This window comes from Talpa europaea, assembly GCF_964194135.1.
Source record: "Talpa europaea genome assembly, chromosome: 10".
In the NCBI taxonomy this organism is placed as follows: domain Eukaryota; kingdom Metazoa; phylum Chordata; class Mammalia; order Eulipotyphla; family Talpidae; genus Talpa; species Talpa europaea.
The window spans coordinates 40,729,904-40,753,818 of NC_140077.1; the positions used below are offsets into that span (position 1 = coordinate 40,729,904).

Below are 23,915 nucleotides of genomic sequence, written 5' to 3' on the forward strand. Positions count from 1 at the left end.
CTTTCCTCTTGGTGAGGGAACTTTTCCTGGGGGATCAGGGCAGAAGAGAAAACAGGGGCCCAGAGGGGCCAGCAGGAAGCTGGTGGGAGGGGCAACCTGGCCAAGGTAGAGAAGAGGTGGCTGGGAGGGTCTTCACAGGGCCCAAGGCGTTCTGTCAGTGCTTTGGGGCAGAAAGGGTCCTGGCGCTGGGACATTGGATAGGAGTTCATACTGTCTTGAAGCCTACCAATAGAGAATTTCAAACTATGAAATTATGCAAATCTTTAAAACTCCAGCAAAAGTTTAAATTGGGCCTTTTCCAAGAATTTTCTGAGATACACACATGTGCCCCATTCCCTTCCCTCTACTCCTTCCTCTTTCTCTCATTTTCTGCATGCCTGCTTCTGTGTATTCTACCCCAACAAGGGGAGCTTGGGCTCCACGCATACCTGCTGACATGCAGCTCGGGTTGGCCAGCCACCCCCAGTTACAGGAACACCAGCTAGATGGGTGGAACCGAGTTAGGGGAAAGGGAGCAGGTTTAGTTGGAAAGAGAGATTGTTTATTTCTAAGAAGCTAGATTCAGTCTGTGTCTACAAAGTATTTAATAAGTACGGTAGTCCCTCACTTATCCATGGGGGATACATTATAAGACCGCTGGTGTATGCCTAAAAATGCAGATAATACTGAACCTTGTACATACTATTTTTCCTATACAAATATTAAGTTTAATTTATAAATTTGGCACAATAAGATTAACAACAAGAACTAATAATGAAGTAATTATAACAATATACTGTAGTGCAGTTCTATGGATATGGTCTCTCAAAATGTTTTTTTAAAAGATTTATTTATTTATGCATACAAGAACGGGGGTACAGGTCAAAGGTGCAGGGGATGAGAGGATTCACCAGAGATAGAGTGGGGAGTAGAACAGGCAGATTGACTGAAATACACTGCTGAGGGGAGCAGCGGGCAATTCAGGAGAGGTCTGCTGGCCACGTGGGTAGCTCCCTGGCTGGGGATCAAACTTGTGCTGCAGTGGCTGAGGACAGCTTCATAGGTTGTATCTTAATCCCTGGCGCCACCTGGGAGACCCTCTCTCAAAATTTTTTATTGTATGTAATATTTTCAGACCATGGTTGACCTCAGGTAACTGAAACTGCAGAAAGTGAAACCTTGGATAAGGGGGCCTGCTGTACCTGGCAGAAGCCCAGTGAGGCACCAGTTCTAGGAGCACATGAGCAGTATTAGGTGATCTAACCTTAGCAAGTTGCAAGGTTAATTGAAGAGGAAAATGGTTGTGCTTGGAATCAGCTAAGCACTGAATGGTATGTTGGCACTGGACCCTATGTGGTGTGGTTGAATTCAAGAAGCTTCAAGAATAAAAGCTTATGGGAGAAATCTTAAAGGATGAGGAAAGATTGGAACCAAGCCAGTGATGGGAGTCAGATTGGTGGTGAGGACAGGGTGGGAGATGCACCTTTTGGTGCACCTGTGCTTTCTTTAAAATGAGAATGGGTTCTCCACTAACTGTTCTCTAACAATTGGTTCTCTAAACAACTGTTTCTATTAACATACTTTTTTTCTCTGCCCAGTTGTAACATGGACTGTGTGGTAGACGGATGTCAGAAAGATAGCTGGATTGGTCTAGATGGACGGAGGAATTGGAAGTTTGTGTATTAGACCTTGGGAAACACCGTAAGCCACTGAGCAGGGAAACTACAGTAAGAGCAATGTTTTCAAAATTTTGCCTAAGGCTCTAAGGATTAATAGAAGAGGGTAGGAACTAGACACAGATGTGACAGTGTTACATATCAGTTTGCTGCAGTCTGGGTATAGGGTAAAGGAAAGTGACTAAAAATAGAAAGGGGTAGGGGCCTACCTGGTGGTGCAAGGGGTTAAGTCTCAGCACTCTTAGGCTATCGCCAGCCACTGCAGCACGAGTTCAATGCCCAGCCAGGGAGCTGACCCACATAAAGCAGCAGACCTCTCCTGTCTCGCCCACTGCTCCCCTCAGCAGTGTATTTCAGTCGATCCACCTGTTCTGCTCCCCGCTCTGTCTTTGGTGAATCCTCTCACCCCACCTGCACCTCTGGCTTATACCCCAGCTCTTGTATGCATAAATAAATAATATTTTAAAAAATACTTAGCCATCAGAAGAGCACAGTCACCAGCTTCTCAGAGTAGGAGCTTTCTGTGGGTAATTGGTCCAGCTGTATCTGTGAATGCTGAGCTCTGATTTGAGGCACATCAAAGGAAGCTCATAAGGGATGTGGTGGGGGGATTAAAGGATCCATTAAAGGCAATGTCATAGTTCCTTGAATGTTGAAAGAAAGGTGGCACTTCTGCTAAGAAATAGAAGTAGTTGTGAAGGAACTCCCATTTCAGTGGAGAGAGAAGTTATGTTTTGAGAGACAGGTGGACATCTATGTGAACAGTCATTAAAGGTGCTGGGGAAAACTTAGTGTGGTATAGTGGGATAAGGCTGAACATGCAGATGGGAACTCACATGAGTAAATCACATGAGTTCTCTCACTTAGACAGTTCTGTGCCTTAGGAACTTAGAAGGCAGTGACATCATCTACCCTTTCAGGTGTTTGCAGTGGGAAGGAAACAGGGAAAACATCAGTTTGGGTGTGGTCCTATGAGGTCTATGAAGGGAGTTGTGTGCAGGATAGGAGTTAGGGGATCAGAGAGGTAAACATCTGAGCCAGGACAGGAACTCTTCCTGAGGAGATGGCTCCAGGATGAGTCTGAAGGACTTACTGGATTTTGCCATGTTAAAGAGGAGGGATGTAGGGAAAGATATTCTGCACAGAGGGAACAGGAAAATAGCACATGTGAAAAATATACAAGTTTGAAAAACATGATAATCCTGAGGACATTAGTAGCTCTGTATGGATGAAGGGAAGAGCAATTTTACAAAGTTCAGTGACAAAGCAGTGACAGCTGAAATGATGGTAAGAGGCTGGATAAAGGAACCACTAAGCGACAGGTTTCTAGTGAAACTTTCTAGATGCTGGCTCCTAAGATGTGTCTGCACACCCGTGTGAGATTAACCTGAGGAGCTAGTTTAAAATATACAGGTTCCAGGGTCTATCCTGCAATTCAAGTTCAAGAACACTTGAGCAAAAGGAGAATTTGAATTTTAATAATATTCCCTTTACCCTAAATGAATCCAGAAGCACATGAAAGTTTGAGTCTGGTAAAGGCAAAATGTGGGAGTTATCTTTTATTCAGGGGCTGGAAGAAAGGAAACCAGCAAAGGAAATGGGGGGAAAATAGTGATGTGCTGCAGTGTCTGGCCTTACAGGAATGCTGAGCTGGGCAAGTAGAAGCATGAGATAACTTGCTTTAGATGAAACTAAACCAGTGTCTAACCCTGATAATATGCTCAGCAAATGAGTTTCATGCTTGAGAAAAGACTTTGACTACAGTAGTGGTCCAAAGGCTAAGAATAAGAAGCGAGTGTTTCTGAAGGGAGTAACCAACAACAGACAGGCTGGGGGAAATATTTGTAGCAGGTGCCTGGGAAGGGTTATTAACATTTTTGCATACAGAAGCTTTCTCTAGTAAATAACCACCTTCTAACCCAGTAGATAAATGATTAAAGAAGAGGAATTGACAGTCTGAAAAAGAGGAAGTAGAACTAGTTAACAACTGTAGGGAAATGTTTAATCTCTCTAGTGTCTGAAAAATCTAAGTTGAAATGGGTGCTATTTTTTGATTCTTAAGATCACATTTGGTGTAAATTGAAATGGCCCTTTCTAAAATAGCCTGTATGTCAAAGTTCCTACCTGTTTTCACACTTTAATTCTAACTTCTGGGAATTTATCCTAAAGAAATAACTCAAAATATGGAAAAATTGAAAGCAGAAAGATGCTTAACATGACATTATTTATAACTGAAGAAAATGGAGGCAATCTCAGAATCTAAAAGGATGAGTAATTATGAAAAATCCCTTTATTAAATCATTACAAAGTTATTAATTTTCATGATTCTGTAGAGACAAATTTTTACATTAAGTGAAAGAGGGGTGATATAAGACAGTATACATAATGTTTATAGGCACTTAGTATATAGCATGTGGGTAGGAAAAGAATTGAAAGAAAACCCACTGAAGTGTTAATAGTAACTTCAACTGGGTTATTGGAAAGTGGGGGAATTATGTTAATTAATTTTTGTTTTAAAAGAGTTATTTATTTATTTATACAAGCACTGGGTACAGTCAGAAGTACGGGAGGGTGAGAGAATTAAATTTAATTAAAATTAAATTTTTCCGTATTTCTACATTTTTCTGGACTGAGCATTACCTGATAATCATAATAAAAATCCAAATACTACTAGTTTTGGGCTTCCCCGGTGGCGCAGCGGTTGAGTGCTGGGTTGCGAAGCTGCCCGCAGCCTCTGCAGCGCCGGTTCGATCCCCGGCTGCTCCCTGGCCACCAGAGGAGGGTCCCACATGGCGCGCAGACCTCTCCTGCCGCCCGCTGCCCCCCTCAGCAGTGTACTTCGGTCCTTCTGCCTGCTCTGCTCCCCACTCTGGCTCTGGTGAATTCTCTCACCCTCCCGTACTTCTGACTGTACCCAGTGCTTGTATAAATAAATAAATAAATAACTCTTTTAAAACAAAAAAAAACAAATACTACTAGTTTTAAAGATGTGAATTTAGGGACCTCCCTGATGGTGCAAGGGGTTAAGTCCAGCACTGTGAAGCTATCCACAGCCTCTGCAGCACGAGTTCCATCCCTGACTGGCCAGAGAGCTACCTACATGGCACAGCAGACCTCTCCTGTCTTGCCCGCTCTTCCCCCTCAGCAATGTATTTCCCTCAGTCTGCCTGTTCTGTTCCCCACTCTGTCTCTGGTGACTCCTCTCACCCCCCGCACCTTTGGCCTGTACTCCAGTTCTCATATGCATAAATAAATCAATCTTTAAAAAAATTATAAAATAAATATATGAATTTTTATATAGCTTATAATGATATTTTTAAATTATATAAGGAAAAAGACTGGCAAGAGTGATAGAGCTATGGGTGGTTTTTTCCTTTTCCGTTTCCCAAATTGCTTGTCATATGACTGTAGTCCTTTGTGATCAGGGACATGTATTAGCAACTAATGGAGTGGCTGGATGAAAGCACTGTAAAAGGAAAAGAGGGTGACAAAGCAAAATGTGTAGAGTTGGACTTTTCTGGGCCTTCTGAATGTCAAGGTGATAACCTGTATAACAATGGGAGATTTACTCAGAAGATCCTGAGCTTTCAGCATCCTGGATCTTTTTTGATTCATCTTCCTTTCCCAGCTCCTTCTTCCCTAATCCTGCTGTGTAAGGTCCATTGGGAGGGTTTTTTCTCACTGTTCAGAAGCTATCACAAGATGCCTGAATATTAGCATTGGTTTGAGCTGCAAGTCTATCTTGTGATCTTGAACCTAGGGGCTTTAGGTTTCTGTGGAGGTGGCTACCAGTGACCCAGGCTCTGTAGAAGAGTGTGAGCCACTTGTGAGGACAAGATATGAGGGACCATAAATTCTCAGATCCAAGGAGACCCTTTGTTGAGGACAGTTTGTGCATTCTTCTATCTGGCCATCCATTCTTTCAAAAAGAATGGATGTAATGAAAGAAAGAAAAAGGAAATAGTTGTTTCCTTAAGTACTGTTAAAGGATATTTGAAACACTTTCTGGTTTAAAATTTCAAATAAATATTTAATTTTAAAATAATAGCGAGGTAAGTTTCCTTGAGAGTGCTCTGGTGTTTAAACCGTGCTGCTGCGTGCTGGTTGAGAAGGAGCCTGGCTGTGCATGGCTAAGGGCAAAATGAAAGGATGGAGAGAGGAACTGAAAGAATTCCACTTAGCACATAGAAACTAACCCTTGTGTAGAAAAAGATTCAGGTTTTCATGCGGAGAGTTTAGGAAAAAGAAAACTAGCTAAGAGAAAGTTGGGAATTTACTCCCTAGAGATGAAGCAGGCGCTGAACGAGCTCTGCCCAAGACATGGTCCAGTTGAAGGTGACTTGCAATAACCTTCAACAAGCCCCTGAAAATCACAAGAACAGAACTTTCATTGACATGACTCTGGGCAAGTTAGAAATCTGTTCTGCTCAGATTTCCCCAGATCTGCCTGGGGAAAAACCAGAATCAGCGAACAGTTCAACTCAGCAAACATTTATAGAGTGTTTGCTAACTTTTGCATTTTGCTAGGCATTTGGGATTATCAGAGATTATCCCTATAAATAGAGATGACCCTTCCTTCACAGTTTTAACCCTGTAGTTGGATAATGGGATGAGTGTAAATATGACTGTAAGACAAATTTCTCTTTTTGAGAAATAATTTTGGAAGTAATATCTCATTTTATGTTTGGACATGTATGAAAGGCTAATGCAAAAAAAGTCAATTATTTCTTAGGTTATTTCCTTAGAGTTAATTCTAAATTGTGAACCATTCTTTTAAATACTTGTAATCACCTTCTTTTAAATATAATACATTCTTGAAAATATCTTCTGAGGTAGAATACCAACCTCATGAAGGCAGGAACATTTGTCTGACATGTTCTCGGTGCCTAGAACAGCCCTCAATAAGTGTTTGTTGAACAGTATTAAACATGCAGTAATCAAATAAGAGACAGACCTTGTCCAAGGGGACTTCTGTCTCCCAGCTAGATAATTATAAAATTCTTAATTACCTTTCACTTTTTAGATACAGTCTTCTCAGGTGTATTTTCAGTGTTTCATGTGTCTTTATTTTTGCTCTTGTTTCACATTTAAACATAAAGTCTGTGAGCATATGGTGGAGGCTAAGGAATCACTGCTTTCGGCATTTCCTGTGGTTTTATATCTTTGTGTCTTTATGATCACAACACTTAATCACCAACACTCCTATTTTTCCATATCCCACTGATTGCAAAATCCAGTAAAACAGTGAAATCTTATAAAGGGGCATGGCCATACAAAGAAAGAAGGGGAAGCCAAAATTTGGCTGTTTGGCAAATGATTTTCAAAAACTCAACATTTTTATCTGAAATGCAGTTTAGGAGTACAGCAAAAAAAAAGTCTAGGTTCAGTTGTCAAATGTTGTTAAAGCTGAAGATGGCTGCGAGTAGCTTTTGCTGTTTGTGTGGGGGCTGCTCACCTGAATTTCAGGCAAACCTAATGACAGCAAACAAGTAACTTACAGGTGAGCTGGCTATATAAGGTCAAACGTATAGACTTGCAAAATGTCACATAGACCTGCGACTTTAGTCTCCTTAAGGAGCTTTCTCTGAGCAAAGCTGAGACAGCTCACAATATACTGTCTCTTTTTGTGAACCTGACAGCCATGTAGGTCTTCTCCCAGGGTCTGGAGGGTGTTTGTGCCTGATGGTCTAGGTGCTGTTTTAACCCTTCTGGTGCTGGACTTCAGGTCTCCTTCTTGCACTCTTCTCCTGAGACGGCCCACGCTGGTGCACTAACTTGCAGAGTCTCTGTGCTTCTTTTCTTACCTCCTTTCCCCTTCTCTTTCCTTTCTGCTGTGGTGTGTCCAGAAAAGGAAGTCGAGTTCCAGCGTGCACCTAATGGTGAGCCTTGCCTGCCCACCCATCTGCCCACTCCATGCTGCCTGCACCCGCCTGCCAGCCACGCAAACCCATTCTGCCATGTGCGTGTGCTTCACTCATCCTCACTGCATGTCTGTGCTGTGTAGGCAGGTGTGGCCTGTCCTGCCAGGCGGGGCCATTGCCCGAGGTCAATCAGTGGCCTAAAAACTGGGCATTGGAATGTGTGGTATGGCACCCTTGCTGCAGGCTTGGACTGTCTCCAGCAGGGCAGGAAGTGAAGCTGATAGGGATTCGGGGCTAGGTGGCAAACATAGGAAGAGACCCTCACTCACTGTGGGTCCAGAGGCACAAGCAGTCACTTCCTACAAACTGGCAGCCGGTGGGCAGAGGAGCTGGTTGTAAGCTCACAGCTGTTGAGTTCTCGCTCTCTGGCCTTTTCCCATGCAAGTGCCCATTAGCGGGCTGTGCCCAGTGTACCATCCCGCCTACCCAGCCCTCTGGGGACAGCTGAAAGACTATAAAGAATGCATCTTCTTTCTTGTGGGATACAGGGCACCAAAGGGAACACAGCAGCCTGAGTAATTATGAAACCATCCATTAAGCCAGAGGTGGGGCCACCTGGGTGACATCCCAGCCCTCTGCAGATATGGCGGGTTTTATGGGCACTCTGAAGTCCTTGCCTCCTGCGAGGGTCTTTGTTTCAGCTGGGCTTTGCGGGCAGGACCGCCTTCTCCAATCAACCCCGAAAAGAGGTTAGTGTCAGCAACTGAGCTAGGAGGGCTCTGTTGTTTGGGGGGAGGGCGGGTCCAGGGATGGTATGGAAGAGAGCAGAGCTTACATGAGTTTCAAACAATATCATGACTGCTCTTGGGACACATCTTTTCCAGCGTGCATTGTTCAGTGGCGTCTTTCAGCACTTGGTACCTGGCTTGAGGTTCCATGCCTAACCCTGGGTTTGGGAGCATCTCAGCCTTTGACAACAAACTAGGGATAGATGTCTTCAGGTATAGTCCAAGGGACCATAAAAGAGACCTCCAGGCAAAAGGACACTCTGGATAGACTTTCTTGGTGCATCCTAGGAGAGAAGACGTATGTCCCAGCTGCCACTGTGTCCTCATTGCACCCTCCACGGAGATGGCAGCCAAACATTTGGCCTCTGCCTATAAGAGTTCACAGTGGTCAGGCCACTCCTTAGTGGCCCCCAGCCCCACTGGGACTCGCAGTGAGTCTGAGTACATTGGTTAGAGGATTATAAGAGGCAGAGAGCAGCATCAGTATGACTCTACATCCTGGAGATGGGCCTCTTTTTATCCTCACCATCGTCCCCCAACCCTTGCTGTGCCACCCAATGTAATTTTGTGAAGGAAAGGGAGATACCCCACTGGTCTGTTGCTGTTGGGAATATTGACCTGCTGAGCAGTCTACTCTTGCCTGGGAACAGGGTTCTGGGACTGTAACCACAGCCCCACCTGAATTCACTTGTCCCTCCTTGGGGCTCTGCCCTCATTCCCAGCCAATCAAACGCAAGATTTGTCAAGCAGAAAAGCAAAAATATGACCCTGTATCTGCTCTCTGGGGTCATTAGATACATTTTGTGTCCACAGTTAAATCCACCCTTTTCCTCTCTGGATACCAGGTTTTCTTTGTCTTCATCTTCCTCTTCTTTTCAGATCAGGCTTCAAGTTGGTTTTTAAGGGGAAGGAGATACAAGTGGCAGGTTGAAAGGGCAGCAGGAGACTGCCCACAGATAGGGAACCCAAAGTTTCTCAGTTTTGTTCTACTTTCTTATACACCTTCCTTTCCCCTTGTAAAGTGGAAAGAAGATCCTGAATTTTCTTTGGGTGGAATATGATTATACAATGACTTTGCATCTGGCATAAGCAGGATTTCTGGAGAGGTGCTTTAAAACAAATTTTTGCGAGCCTCCCTGGTGGCGCAAGGGGTTAAGACACAACCTATTAAGCTGTCCGCAGCCACTGCAGCACGAGTTCGATCCCCGGTCAGGGAGCTACCCACATGGCATAGCAGATCTCTCCTGTCTCGCTCGCTGCTCCCCTGAGCAGTGTATTTCAGTAGATCCACCTGTTCTGCTCCCTACTCTGTCTCTGGTGAATTCTCTCACCCCCCACACCTCTGGCCTGTACCCTAGTTCTTGTATGCATACATAAATCTTTAAAAAATAAAAACAAAAACAAATCTTTGGGCTGGTCTTATCTTAAGGATGTCTCCAGAGCGAAGTTTCTGGACTCTTCCAAATACTCCACTCCTCCAATCATCTCTCCAACCATTGCTCCCATCTGCATAGTGTTATGGAGGCCACCTCAGGCCTACCTCCTCCAGGCCAGGCCAGGGGGCAAGGGAGGTCTGGGAGTCAAATCTAAGCGACATTGGTGACTTTAGAGGAACTAAACCATCTGTTTTCTTGTCTCAGCCACAGAGCAACAACAAAAACAGTCTCGTAAACCCAGTCCAAGAGCCCGCGCCCTTGCAGACGGCCATGGTACCTCCTGACTACGGCTTCTCCGCCCCTGCCCCTGGCTGCCTCCTGCTTCTCCCTGCTTCCTTTTCTTACCCTCCCTCCCAGGCCTCCTTGGCTCCTTTTCCTTTCTGATCCCTGTAGAGCAGGCTGCTTTGTGTATTGCCCTATAGGCCCCTTCCCCCTCATTGCCCCGCTTGGCCATGCTCCTTCCTGCATGGCAGAACTGCTGCTCCTGCTTCTTTTGCTGTTGGGGAAAGCGTGATCAGGGCTCTCAGCTAAACTTTCCAGCCCCAGGCTGGACCCCCCATGGGTCTGTTGTGGGGGCTGGGAAGGTGAGTTGCTTGAAAAAGGAGAGGGTAGGAACTTTCTTGGGATCTGTACATCAGGTCTTGGAGTCTCTCCTTGTAAAAGCTGGCTCAGCCTCGCTTTTGTAAAGCCATGAACAGGAAGGAGGGCTGGGGTTCCCCACTTCTGGATGGCGCTGAGGTCTCTGGGTGCTTGGAGAGCCCCATGCTTCCCAGGTTACCTGAATTCTGTCTGGGCTCATCCAAATGGCACTGTGTGCTCTCAGAGCTTCCTCTGCTAGTGGTGGCTAACTAGAGAGTTAACCGGGAGGATGGTTGGGAGAGAGGGAGTGCTAATTGTGCCTGCTATTCCTTCTACCTTTTGCAAACCCTCATGCTACCTGTTGTGCTATAGGAAAGAAACTCTGGGGAAGGCAGAAGTGGATAAAGCAGGCAGCTCTCTGGCCTCAGCTTGCTGAAGGGGCATCCTGGCTCTTTCTGAGAGACTTTAGTCCACTCTCCCTGCCTCCCACACACCCTTTGATGTACACTGTTGGCAAGGCCCAGCCTGTGTCCACAGCCTCGCAGCTCCTCCAGCATACTTTCCCTATGAAAAAAGAACACTCAGAACTAACAGAATCAGAGACAGCTCTCTGATTCCATTAAGTGCCAGGCCTCTCCTCACCAGCGAGTGCTAGCCCCTAAATCTGGGGCTTCTGAGCTACCTGGGACACTGTCCTATGGGATGGTTTGTAGGCAGACCTCAGTGGGCATCATCGGGACTGTCAAGTTGCTGCAGGGGTGGGGTTCTTTAGGGAAGTGCAGAGGTATGTGCTCAGTTCCGGGGATAATTTTCATCTTCTCTCACAGGAGCCACAAACCACCGTGGTGCACAATGCTACAGATGGAATCAAGGTGAGTGGCTCCTGAGCCTGTATTCTACTTTCTGAATCTGCAGAAAAATGAGCTGGGTCACGGGGTCTAAGGTTTTGCAGATAACAACTGACAGGCATCTCAAAACTAAGGTGCTACTGAGTCTAGGGTGGCATAGTTTACCTGTTGTCCCTCATTCCCAGAGAGAGCATTATAGCTTAGTGACTGTATTTGGCCTGGGTTTGAATCCCGGCCTCCTGACAAGTCAGTCTTATCAAGTTACTCTTGACAAGTTACTCTGCACCTGTCCTCTCATCTATAAATCAGAGATGATAATAGAATTCTCCTCTTTGAGTTGTAAAATTTAAATGAGAGAAAACATTAGCTGGAAAAACTGAAGCAAGGTATAATCAGACTCTCACTTGAGCATCCTTCATTGCTTCATACCTTTATGTCCTTAGTAGACTTGCCTCCTTGCTTTTACTATCATTAGTAAATACTGATTGAGCCCAAATCATCCATGGCTCTGGTTTTCAGGGGTGACAAGAAAAAATATCCCCATTCATGGGGCTAACGGGGGAGGGGGCCGCCAGGCAGCCGATAATAAACCAAAAATCCAAGTAAATATAATAAAATCCAGCAGTGTTAAGTGCAGTGGAGAAAATGTGCAAGGTAAAGAGACCACAACCTTTAATTAAGTGGTCAGGGAAGGCCCTTCCTCAGGAGGTGTGATACTTGAGTTAAAAACTAAACAATGGGGCACAGCAGACCTCTTCTGTCTCACCTGCTGCTTCCCTCAGCAGTGCATTTCAGTAGATCTGCCTGTTCTGCTCCCCACTCTGTCTCTGGTGAATCTTCTCACCCCTCCCCCACACCTCTGGCCTACACCCCAGTTCTTGTATGCATTAAATAAATTGTTTTGTAGGACTATCTATGAGTTCACATTTTATTCCAGCAGCAACCAGACTAATGGAAGTTTTTAGGAAGGAAATAATATAATCTGATTTACACTTTGGAAAGTCAACCTGGCCATGTTATAGGCAAGAACTTTAGGGAAGAGGCAAACATGGAAGCAGGGTGACCAGGAAGCTATTTCAGTGTAAGGGTGAGATCTTGGAAGCTTGGGATCAAGTAGTGTTACATTTGAAGAGAAGCGGTAAGACAAAAGATTTATTTTGGAGGTAGAACCAACAGGTTTGATTTTACATTGGCTAATTTACGTATGAGGGGAAAAAAGAAAGAAAAGGATCAACCTAGAATCAAACCTAGAAGCTGACTCAAGGTTTGTTTGTTTTTTTTTTTTTTTAAGATTTATTTATGCATACAAGAACTGGGGTATAGACCAGAGGTGCGGGGGATGAGAGGATTCACCAGAGACAGAGCGGGGAACAGAACAGGCAGACTGACTGAAATACACTGCTGAGGGGAGCAGCGGACGAGTCAGGAGAGGTCTGCTTCACCATGTTGGTTGCTCCCTGGCTGGAGATCGGACTCATGCTGCAGTGGCTGCAGACAGCTTCATAGGTTGCGTCTTAGCCCCTTGCGCCACCAGGGAGGCCCAGACTCTAGGTTTTAACCCCTATCATTGAGTCGATGGTGCTATTTCTTGAAGGTAGTTGGGAAATCAGGGTTTTGTAAAAGTCAACAAGGGTAGAAATAGAAGCTCTATGATTCCACTTTGCACCACTTATAGGAGCACATACTCTGCTTTTCTGTGCTTCTCTGGTTTCTAAGGGCTTGATTTATAGAAACTTGTTCTTTTTGTCCTCAGGGGTCCACAGAGAGCTGCAATACCACCACAGAAGATGAAGAACTCAAAGGTATGTACTGGCCCTTGATAGGGAAGTTACTCCAGCAGTCCCAGATACCGTGGCTCCAGTGAGACTCCTACTGTATTTGCCCCAAAAGTGAGATGGGTGTTTTCTTGTATCCTTGGAGAGTGCTCAGCTTAAAAGCTACTCTCCATGGACCAAGATCTCAGGCCCCTGTCTGGTATTCCTGGGCTAAACAAGAGACTTCTATTCTCTAATCTACAAGTTTGGAAGAGCTAAACCAAAGCTTTTCCTGAGCCAGGGCTCAGAGAACTGTTTCTGTTGCTGATAATGTGACATCCCAGAACAGGGGCATCTTGAATCCCTGCACGAAGTAGCCCATAAATGTCATGAGTCATTAGATAGGATGACCAATCATTCCAACTTTCCTAGAATGTGGAACTTTTGGTTTTAAAACTGGGACTTTCCTAGGCACATTGGATTAGTTGGTCACTCGCAACACAAAGCCTTGGATGAATGACAGGGTCAGAACCACATTTGGCATGTCACAGTGGCCCTGTGAGGACCACCAGCCTACCCTGGGGCCTGACCATAGGGCCGGGGATGTGGGAGGGCCTGGCAGGCCAGACCACTGGGAATCTCTGTCTTGCTCTTTGGTTTGGCCTCCTGGAATTGCTTCCTCTGTCTGTAGTAAATGACTTTAGACCAGACTCTCAGAAAAGATGGAGGAATTTTGTAGGACAGAACTGAGAGATTCGTGCTCGTGGGCAATAAGGGGGAGCCAAAACTTCAGGAACCAAAAAATAGAAAGCACTAACATAAAGGGTGGAAAAAGCAGTACCTCCAGGGCTGTTGGGATTAAGGTCAGATCAGTTCACTTCTGCTGATGCTAGCAGAGTAAGTGGCTCCTTCTCTGCTGCGCACTTGACCTTGTACCCTAGCCCCCTAAAAAACAGTTTTTCCAGGAGCAGGGGTTCTTGTGCAAGCTGTTTGTAGGCTCCTCTGGAAGCCACAAGCCCAGGACTGTGCACCTTCCTGAGGCTCTGGCTGGGAGGCCTCTCTGGCAGAGGCAGCAGCCTGGGATGTGGTCCAGTGTCCACAGCAGCCTGAGGAGTTGCCTCGCCCCATCTGTGCAGTGCCACGGCCTCGGGTCCTGACCGGCTTGCTCGCTCACCTGCCTTGTTCTGTTTGTTTTGGCTGCTCTGCCTTGCCCTGCCCTGCCCTGGCTGGCTAGCTGCCCCGCTCCGCACTGGGAATGGCAGCTCGGTGCCTGAAGGACGGAGCTCCCGGGACAGAACAGCCCCCTCTGCAGGCATGCAGCCCCAGCCTTCTCTCTGCTCCTCAGCCAGTAAGTGTGAGGGAGGCACATTCTGGCTTCCATCTCCCTGGCTCATCCTGAAGCCCCTCAGGGATGCCCCCAGAGCTACAGCCCAGCCTAGCTGTCCATCTTAATAGCCTTCAGGAGCTCAGGCTCTGCTGGGTCAGGGAGCTGATTGGAGGCACTGTTAGTATCAGGCAGGGGCCAAGGCCCAAAGACACACAAGAAGAGTGGGTGGAAGAACATGGCATGGAGGCAATTTGTAGAAAGACACTGGGATATGCAGTGGACCTTGCCTCAGCCAAGTAGAAAGGCAGAGTCAGAAGTCAAGACATGGGGGTGGGGGTGGGTAACAGTGAAATTTCAATAGCTGAGAAACCATGTTTCCTATTTCCTAAGGCTCTGCATAATATATTAAGATAATGGAGCTTGGGATGAGACAGACCTGAGTTTAAATCCCAGTTACATTACCTTCAAAAATGTGTGACCTCTCAGAACCTTAGTTTCCTTATCAGTAAAGTGGGGATAAAATGGCATCCACCCATAGTATAGTGATGACAACAAAATTGTAGAATGTCTTAATGGGATGCCTTGCTGTGTTAACTTTTTATCTCCTATTTATATTTATAATTGTGTCTGTGTAGAGGATCCCTCTGTCTGCTGCTTTTTCTCCTACCATCCATCCTTTTCGAGTTTCTGAACACAATACTCTTCACCCATAGGGCCCCAGTCAGGTCCTATAGATGGGTTTGGTGAGGTTGGAGAGGGTGTGTGTGTGGGGGGGTGTGTGTGCGCTTACATATACCTGCTTGCCTGTAGAAAGTGAATAGAACTCGTTCGTTCCCCTAATTTGTCACTTACTCACCTGACCCCCTGATGGTGCTGATGGCTATGGGACTCCATCCCAGTTGTACCTTTGACTGCACTACCCTTTCCCAGCTGTGCCCCTTGGTTGTGCTAGTCTGATGTTCACATTTGTCTTGTAGCCTCTCGCTCCTGTGAGGAAAGGCTTGTGTACCAGCCTGGGGAGGGTTAGGGTCAGGGTTAGTGCAAGATCAATCTGAACCTTCCCCCTTTACCTGGCAACTACTGCTAATAGTGGTGCTCCCTGTAAGTGAGCTGCCCTTGAATGAGGGATGTCACCAGGTAACATGGCTTGAGGTGGGGTAGCTGTGGAGAGGCTCTGAGGGTACCATATCTGCCTGCTTATCTATCTGGACCTTGTCGTGATTTTTCCATGGAACACATCCTAGCATGAGAGCTGATAGGAAATTTAGAGCTTGTTCAGGGTAAACAGAGCCATCTCTCTGGTGAGATGGTTGATAGTTCAAGATCCTTTATCCCAGAAGAACCCTGTGGAAGAGATGAGTAGCATAAGGAGAAATAAGTATCCATCCTAGGCCTTTGTTCATCCTACCTACATTCTGCTCTCAGACTGGCTGCTACCCAGGACTATGTTCTGGACCACTGAGTGAAGATTAAGGTTGGGGCTGGGAGGGAATGCTATTAAGACCTGACTGAGCCCCTTCAGGTGAGAGAAGTAAGTGGGTGGTAGAAACAGCCGTATTAGGAGATGTTTCTTACAGAGGCTAAACCTGCTAGGGATGAGATACACAGACTCTGAGCCAAGTATTCATGACCTGCCAGGCTCCTTAGTTATTAAAAACAAGTATTTTACATGCTGGTTCTTGATGGAGAGTGAGGAAGGCTAGAGAATCAGAACTAATGGGGGAACTTCAGAAGGAGCGGGTCATTATCTCTACAGGGAACAGAGGGGAGGTGGAGAGAAAGGTAGGCTCATTCTTCTTGCAGGGGGCTTAAAGACAGAGAAGAGGGCTCTCTTTGTCAAAGAGATCACAGGGAATTCTCTGAAGGATTGGGGAGGGTTCTCCATCACTCTCCATCACCCAAGGGAGCTTCCTTGTCCCATGCAGGTAAATTGCTGGATTTTTTTCCCCCTGCAGTGCGAAAACAGGAAATCATTAAGATCACAGAACAGCTGATTGAGGCCATCAACAATGGGGACTTTGAGGCCTACACGTGAGTAGAAACCCCTGTCCTTGAGATCCAAGTTGGCCTTCCCTTTCTAAAGGTACGACACGGGGAAAAAGGAAAGGCTGGGCCTTGAACAGTGTCTGTGCTAAACACCAGGCCCCTAGACTGGTACCTATGATTGAGCCAGCCTATGGTGTCCTTGCAGTGGGGTGAAAGGCAGGGCCCTACAGTCTTACCCCTCTTGTCAGGTCTTGCTCACTGCTAACCTGCTGCTGCAGAACAAATGCCATATGAGGCAGAAAGACAAGTGACTCCTATAGAAGACTGACAGCCTGCTTTTTATTTCTACAGGAAGATTTGTGATCCAGGCCTCACTTCCTTTGAGCCTGAGGCCCTTGGTAACCTCGTGGAGGGAATGGACTTCCATAAGTTTTACTTTGAGAATCGTGAGTGGGTTCGTGCTGCTGATATACTCCTGCCTGCCCCCTTACCCCCTTTGCCTCTGTCCCTACTCATCTCTTCCCAGTTGCCGGCTTTTCCTTATTTGACCTGCCTGCTGCACTTTGGTTTATGTGCTTCCTTTTTATGCCCTGACAATGGTCTTAAACTGGCACCTTCAGATACCCTGTTCCAGAGCCCATGCACTCCTTCATTTTGTAGCAGATTTTATGGCATGCAGGACACCACAGAGTCACTTTAAGTTTACGTTAAGCCTCACCACTTTCCAAGACATTTGAGATCAAATTGAGATGATCTCAGCCAGTAATAATGAAGCTATGTATCTACAGGTTTCACAATAGAGGAGATTAAAGCCTGGGTAAGAATAGACAAGTCAGTAACAGGGCACCTTGGGTGATGTGTGAGATTGCAAGTTGTGGTTAGAGTCTTCCTGAATATTGAGGGAGACAAGAGTCCTGCCTGGGGCGTGTACACTCTGGACAGTTGGTAGAAATCCCAGAGGATAAGAAGCTGAATCATTATTTCCCATCTTTCTCTCTACTCTGAAACTCTCCTCCTTTTGTTTTGTCTGTTTGTTTTTCTTTCCCACTTTTATCCTGGAACTTTTTCATCCTGCCCTGAGTTTTATCTTGTCACTGTTTTCTCTATTTACTACCCATCCTCTGCGTCTCACAGCTCCAATTTTAAACCCAAGACTGTTTAAGTAATTCTGTTAGCCAGAAGCAAGTCCAGAGTTTATAGGTGCTCTAGGGACTGTCTCATGAAGGCCCTAACATTTGAATTGAACTAAAATGTGAATCTTAATAACAACCACATAATTTGCAATGTTTGCTGATAATGGCAATTCAAATTCTTTGACTTTCCCCCTCCATCTCGCCCCACCAGAAGATCCCGGAAACTAGGAATATCCTGAGCTTGTGCTTTGGTGATTATGTTTTAACTTTGGTGCCTTTTTTTTTTTTTTTTTATCACAAGGCAGCCTTTGTGTAAACCTCAGACTGACAGAGTAGAAAGACCATAAGCTTTAGTTAAGAGTCAAGATGGTCCTGAGTTCAAATGTTGTGTGATTTGGTCAAATTACTTAACCTCTTTGAGCCTATTTCCTTATTACAAAACAAAGAAAATACTGTGAAGCAACAAATCTTACACGTGAAAATTCCCACCAGTATGTGACTAAAAGAGTAGCTGATATTATCATCTTTCACCTTTCTCTTCCTTTTGGATACTGAGACTAATATGATGGGGCTTCCTGGCCTCTGGAAGGTATATGGGGGCTTGGAGACTCCCATAATGGAAGTTAGAAAGAGGGTAAGACCTGGAAGTGCAGACTGGGAGGAGAATGCCAGTGCCCAGGCATGATGCCCTCTTAATTACCCCACCTTGCCCCCTGCAGTTCTATCCAAGAACAGCAAGCCCATCCACACTACCATCCTGAACCCGCACGTCCATGTGATTGGGGAAGACGCAGCTTGCATCGCCTACATCCGCCTCACACAGTACATCGATGGGCAGGGTCGGCCTCGCACCAGCCAGTCAGAGGAAACCAGGGTCTGGCATCGCCGGGATGGCAAGTGGCTCAATGTCCACTATCACTGCTCAGGGGCCCCTGCTGCACCGCTGCAGTGAGCTCAGCCACAGGTGCACTTGGTGGGGGCGATGGAGGGGCTGGGACAAGTGGGGTCAGAGGAGGAAGAAGAGGTTGAGTGGTGGCACTAGGGTGGGGAGGTATGGGCCATCCTAGAGGAATGGCACAGGCTAGGTACAGTGTGGTGGCAATAAGTTATGCTCTAAAGCCAGACAGACTTGGGTCCAGCCCTATGAATCTTAGTTGGGTGACCATGGATAGGTTACTTCCTTTCCCTGAGCTATAGTTTCCTGAGCTGTCAAAAAGGAGTTGTGCCTACCTCATGGAGTTGTGAGGATTAAGTAAGATACTTAGAAGTTAAGCACTCAGTAAGTGCTCTGCAAATGTGAGGCAATGTTATATTTAAGTACTAGCTTCTTCCCCATCCTGCAGGTTTTCAGGCATACTTGGCCACATATGTAGTGTGTTTAAGGCCCTGGAACTCATCTGTGTGCTTATTGTCCTCTGTTTTGTTACCACGTGTGTCCTGTTTGACAGGGGCATTAGGAGATCTCAGCCGGAGGTTGAACCTTCGCAGCCAGTGGCTCTGGAGGGCCTGAGTGACAGCGGCAGTCCTGTTCGTTTGAGGTTTAAAACAATTAAATTACAAAGCGGCAGCAGCCAATGCACGCCCCTGCATGCAGCCCTCCCGCCCGCCCTTCGTGTCTGTCTCTGCTGTACCGAGGTGTTTTTTACATTTAAAAAAAAAAAGAAAAAAAGATTGTTTTTAAAAAAATGGAATCCATACCATGATGCGTTTTAAAACCACCGATAGCCCTTGGGCTGGCAAGAAGGCAGGAGTTTATGTGACGCCCATCCTGGCATGAGCAGCGGGCTCACCCACCAGCCCCGAAGAGGTGAGCCTCAGCCTCTGGCCTCTTTGGACTCAGGGGGACCAGGCAAGAACTCTGACAGAACTTTGGGGGCCATGATGTGATTGCAGCCCCTGAAGTGACCTGCCTGCCCCAGATCTGGGAATAGACTTCTTCAGAACTTGCATAGGCACCTGGAATGAGGCTCATGAGACCATCGTGGCCATCAAACCTACTTAAGAGAGAACGCAGAGCTCTCAGCTGCTATGGAGGCAGCTGAGACAGTGGCCTCAGAACTGAGGGCCTGGACATTGCTGTACTGTTCATTTAATGTAGAAGGGAAGAGAATTGGTGCTGCAGAAGTGCGTCCGCTACAAAACCGATAAGAAACCTCTTGTTAAGTCTGACATGCACTCATCCATTTCTATAGGATGCACAATGCACGTGGGCCCTGATATTTAGACCCAATCCCTGCAGCTGGGAAGGGGGAGGGGTTGCTGCTTTGCTTTGTGTCTGTTTTCTTATAACTTAGCAAGGAGAGAGCTAGGCCCTGGTCAGGGCTCCCCTTGCTACCAATTCTGTTTCTGTGCTGATTTGGACCATCTTTGTCTTGCCTTTTCATGATGGTGGTCCCCGTGCTGACCCTCATCTGGGCCTGGGCCCTCTGCCAAGTGCCCTTGTGGGATGGGAGGAGTGAGGCAGTGGGATTAAGAGTGGATGGTTGTTTCTATGCATTCAGGCTGCCCTCAGGGCTGCCTCTCTTTACTCTTCCCTTGCTGCATGTCCATCGTTTTTTTCCTGTCTTAGAGATTGATCTGAATGTTCTGGTAAGAAGAGGACATATCCTCTTTAAAGAGGCCTCTTTACTGACAAACTGAAGTATAGACTTACTGCTGGACAATCTGCATGGGCATCACCCCTCACGCCTGCATGTACCCAAAAAGAGGTGTCCAGAGCCAGGGCTTCTACATTCATTGTCCCTCTATGTGCTCAAGGAGTTCCAATCCAGGAGAGAAAGATCTATACTCTAAGCAGATAGCAGAAAAAATAATGGAGGAGCAAGTGGTCATGGCCTTGGTTTCTCCAAAGTAACTGTGTAGGTTTATCTGCACTTTTAGGGGAAAGGTGGGTAGACCTCAGCTCCCTGGATTTTCAGGAGGCACAGAAGCTGGAAGAAGAGGCATAGCAACAGTTTTACCTTGGAGACAGCTGAGAAGAGAGCAGATCCACAGGTGCTGGTGCTTGGATTTAGCCAGGCTCCTCTGAGCACCTCATGCATGCCCCAGCCCCTGGGCCCTAGCCCTTTCCTGCCCTGCAGCCTGCAGTACCAGCACGCAGACACCTTCACCACAGGGTTTGGTTTTGCTGGCTTGAAGACAAATGGTCTTAGAGTTCATTAAGACCCATAGCTTCATATGGCTGCTCCAGCCCCACTTCTTAGCATTCTTATTCCTTCTGGGGCTAATGTCAGCATCTATAGACAATAGACTATTGAAAAAAAAAAAATCACCTTTTAAACAGGAAATGGAAAGCATTTGATGCAGAATTTTTGCATGATGACATAGAAATAATTTAAAAATAGTGTTTGTTCCGAATGTCAGTAGTCCCTTCATAGCTTTGTTACAATGAAACCTTGAACTGAAGATATTTAATAAAATAACCTTTAAACAGTCCATTGTGTTACTGCTGTTGGAGGCGCTAAGACTTAGCACCCTAGGTTACCAGGACTCAGATGGAGAAATAGACCTTCTCTCGCTCCTTTTGAGCCCGTTTTAGAATAAAAATAACTGATCAGCCTCCAACCAGTCCAAAGGACTGCTGAGGCCAGTTTGGGGTGGGGAGGAAAGATTTGCGCCCTTGGGGGATCGACTAGGGGTCTCTCACCCACCCCCGGGCCCTACCAGCGACAGGGGTCGCCCCGCCCACACCCCCGTCCGCCAGTGGGCCTGCCCGGCTCCCCCTCCGCAGGGCTCAGTGGACGAGCCCCTACCCGCGGCCCGCCCCTGCCCGGGGAGCCGCGGCGTCGGACGCTCGCCAGACTGTGCCACCGGGCGGGAAGGTGGGGGTGCACCTCTGCGGGCCGGGTGCGGACCCGCCGGGTCGGAGACCGCAGCGCGCCTCAATACGACGGAGGGTCGTTCGGCTGCCCCGCACCTCCGCCGGGCAGCTGTCGGGCCGGGGGTGGCGAGCCCCGACAGGGCGCCCCGGGCCGGAGCGCGCCGGCCCCCCCCCGCGGTGGGAGCGGTGGTTGGGCCCGGCTGCGGCAGAGCGTTCGCTCGGAGATGGCGGAGCCTCCGCGACGCGGCCGGAGGCCCCGAGAGCTGGGAAGCCGGGCAGCCCCGGGACGCGGCGGTGCCCGGGGACAGCGGAGACGCCGCCCAATCCGCCGGGTGAGCCGCCCTTGGGGAGAAACCCCCCCACGCGCAGACTGTGACCCCTGCCCACGGTCGGCCGCAGTTCCTTCCCTCACAGACTTCCCCGCCGTGCTGCCACCATAAGTGCCCACAGGGTCGTCCCCGGAGGCCCCTCGTTGCGGCCCAGCGCGCCTCCCGCACGGCGTCTCGGCCGCTAGCCTCCCTGCTAGTTTCTTCATTCCCCTCCGCTCGTCCCCTCAGCGCGGGGCTCCTCCTCCTGGGACTCTCCCACCCTGGAGCCTTCCTCGATGTCACCCCAGACATCTTCAGCGCGTCCCTTGCGCTTTTCCCTGTAATGCTGCACACCCGGTGCTCTCTTCATGTCCACCTGTGACCCCTTGTTTCCCCTCCTCAGACTCCCAGTATCCCAGCCCTCTGTACCCGTGTCTCTACTTGAACCCCCTCCTCCCCCAGCATCTGCGCTGCTTGTCTCCCAGCGTTGGGCCCTCCGCGGGGCCCTCCAACTAGTCCTTGTCCAGTTTCCATCACTGTTGCTCTCTCCCAGCCACACCTGGATGACCTCTTGGGTTTCTCCCTCAGAAAACTCCCACTGCCCCCCACACGCAGCGCTCCTCCGACCTGTGCCTACTGAAGTATTTCTCATCCCACCATACCCTACCCCGACAGGTTCCTCATCTCTCCTTCCTTAAAAATCGTTGCTTTTTCTAGATATGAAGCTAAGATGCAGTGGTTAAGAGCACTAGCTGTGGAGTTTCACAGGCCCGACTTTGAATCCGAGTTCCTCCACTGACAGAGCTGTCTGATCCTGGGCAAGTTACTGAGCCTCAAATTACTCATATGTGAAACGGGGATAGTAATAGCAATAATAGTAGTTATCTACTTCTTAGGGCCTGTGTAAGCATTGAATACACGTGAAGGTCTTAGAAGAATATCTGGCAAAGCGTATGCACCCAATAAATGTTAAGTATATTATTCTTAACATTATGGGTAATACGCCCTGAGTTTCTACTTCCTCTCAGTGATGTCTCATTATCTGTGTGTGTGTGTGTGTGTGTGTGTGTGTGTGTGTGTGTGTGTATGGGAGTGAGTGACAGAGAGGGATTGCCAGCCACTGGCCTTAATAGGAGTGGCTAAGGTACGGAGAACATTTAAGCATGCAGAAGTAATCCATTTAAGAAAAAAATCTCCAAAATTAGCTCTCTTAAAACTGTTTTCTGATCACACTGCCCTGTCTCTGTTATTGGTTAGGTACAACTTAAGTTCCAGTTGCTCTGTCATCCAGCTCAGCAAGCTCTGTGTTTATAATGACTATCCCTTATGTCTCTCAAGGCTAGCTCAAGACTTCTGAACTATTTGGGGTGGAGGTACTATCCTACCTAGGCTAAGTTGGGAAGGAGAACTAGAGTGGCTAGAGAAAAATTCCTGCTCAGCTTTCTGGCTTTTCTCAGGTGTCAGTGATGTGCCCTGCCCTGGCTTACATTTTTATCACCTCTCCTGACACTGACACAGGTGAGGTGAAAGAAATGGGAAAATTTTCACAAGTATTGGAGAAAAGAATCCTAAGTTCTGGAATTGGAAGCTAACGGAACAATTGACTAGCACCATTTCTTCTTCCTTTTTTTTTTTTTTTTTAAAGAGACGGGGTCTCGCTATGTTGCCCAGGCTGGAGTGCAGTGGCTATTCACAGGCGCGATCCCACTACTGATCAGCACGGGAGTTTTGACCTGCTCCGTTTCCGACCTGGGCCGGTTCACCCCTCCTTAGGCAACCTGGTGGTCCCCCGCTCCCGGGAGGTCACCATATTGATGCCGAACTTAGTGCGGACACCCGATCGGCATAGCGCACTGCAGCCCAGAACTCCTGGGCTCAAGCGATCCTCCAGCCTCAGCCTCCCGAGTAGCTGGGACTACAGGCGCGCGCCACCACGCCCGGCTCTTCTTCCTTTTTAATTCCCCCACCAGTGTCCACCAGACTGCAAGTTCGTTAGTACTGTGATGTTGTTAGCCTGTGATGTTGGTTTCGATTGATGCGAAAGATTATCAGGCTCATGAGTTTCCTCTTATCTGATATTTCGTTAGAGCATAGGACTTGTGAGATTTTCTCTCCCTTCCTCACAGGAAGAACAGAGCTCCTGCTGGCTCACCAGCTGCTCAGTTACAGGCTGGGAACTCCTTTCAGAGCAGGTTCACTTTTCAGTCCTTGGCTTTTTGACCTCGTCAAAGATCTGTTCCCTTTTAACTCTGAGTTTATGGCTCCAAATCTGAACGTAGGTCAAAGAGAAGAATTTAGACAGTATTCTAAAGAAAGGGAACAAACTGAAACTAAGGTATAATACTCAGATTTGTGCTATTCTTCTACAGGAGCTTTTTTTGGAGAACAGATCATCCTGTGAGCAGGAGGTAAGAGAGATG

The 23,915-nt window shown here is 47.4% G+C and overlaps 1 protein-coding gene across 3 annotated transcripts in view; it reads left to right on the forward strand.

Annotated features, from left to right (window-relative positions):
• The window catches only part of CAMK2G (calcium/calmodulin dependent protein kinase II gamma), a gene marked incomplete at both ends in the record, with an annotated part of 53,743 nt that extends 34,372 nt beyond the window's left edge, over positions 1-19,371 (forward strand). Inside the window, 9 exons of one of the 3 annotated variants that reach the window (XM_084245368.1) lie at positions 7,502-7,534; positions 9,945-10,013; positions 11,147-11,191; positions 12,921-12,969; positions 14,156-14,269; positions 16,204-16,279; positions 16,586-16,680; positions 18,087-18,331; positions 18,816-19,371. In XM_084245368.1, coding sequence (XP_084101494.1) covers positions 7,502-7,534; positions 9,945-10,013; positions 11,147-11,191; positions 12,921-12,969; positions 14,156-14,269; positions 16,204-16,279; positions 16,586-16,680; positions 18,087-18,319 — 714 coding nt within the window. Of the gene's footprint in view, positions 1-7,501; positions 7,535-9,944; positions 10,014-11,146; positions 11,192-12,920; positions 12,970-14,155; positions 14,270-16,203; positions 16,280-16,585; positions 16,681-18,086; positions 18,332-18,815 lie in introns of those variants that run through there. The other 2 variants (XM_084245369.1, XM_084245370.1) reach the window with 2 other exon arrangements.
• Positions 19,372-23,915: the final 4,544 nt, after the last annotated feature.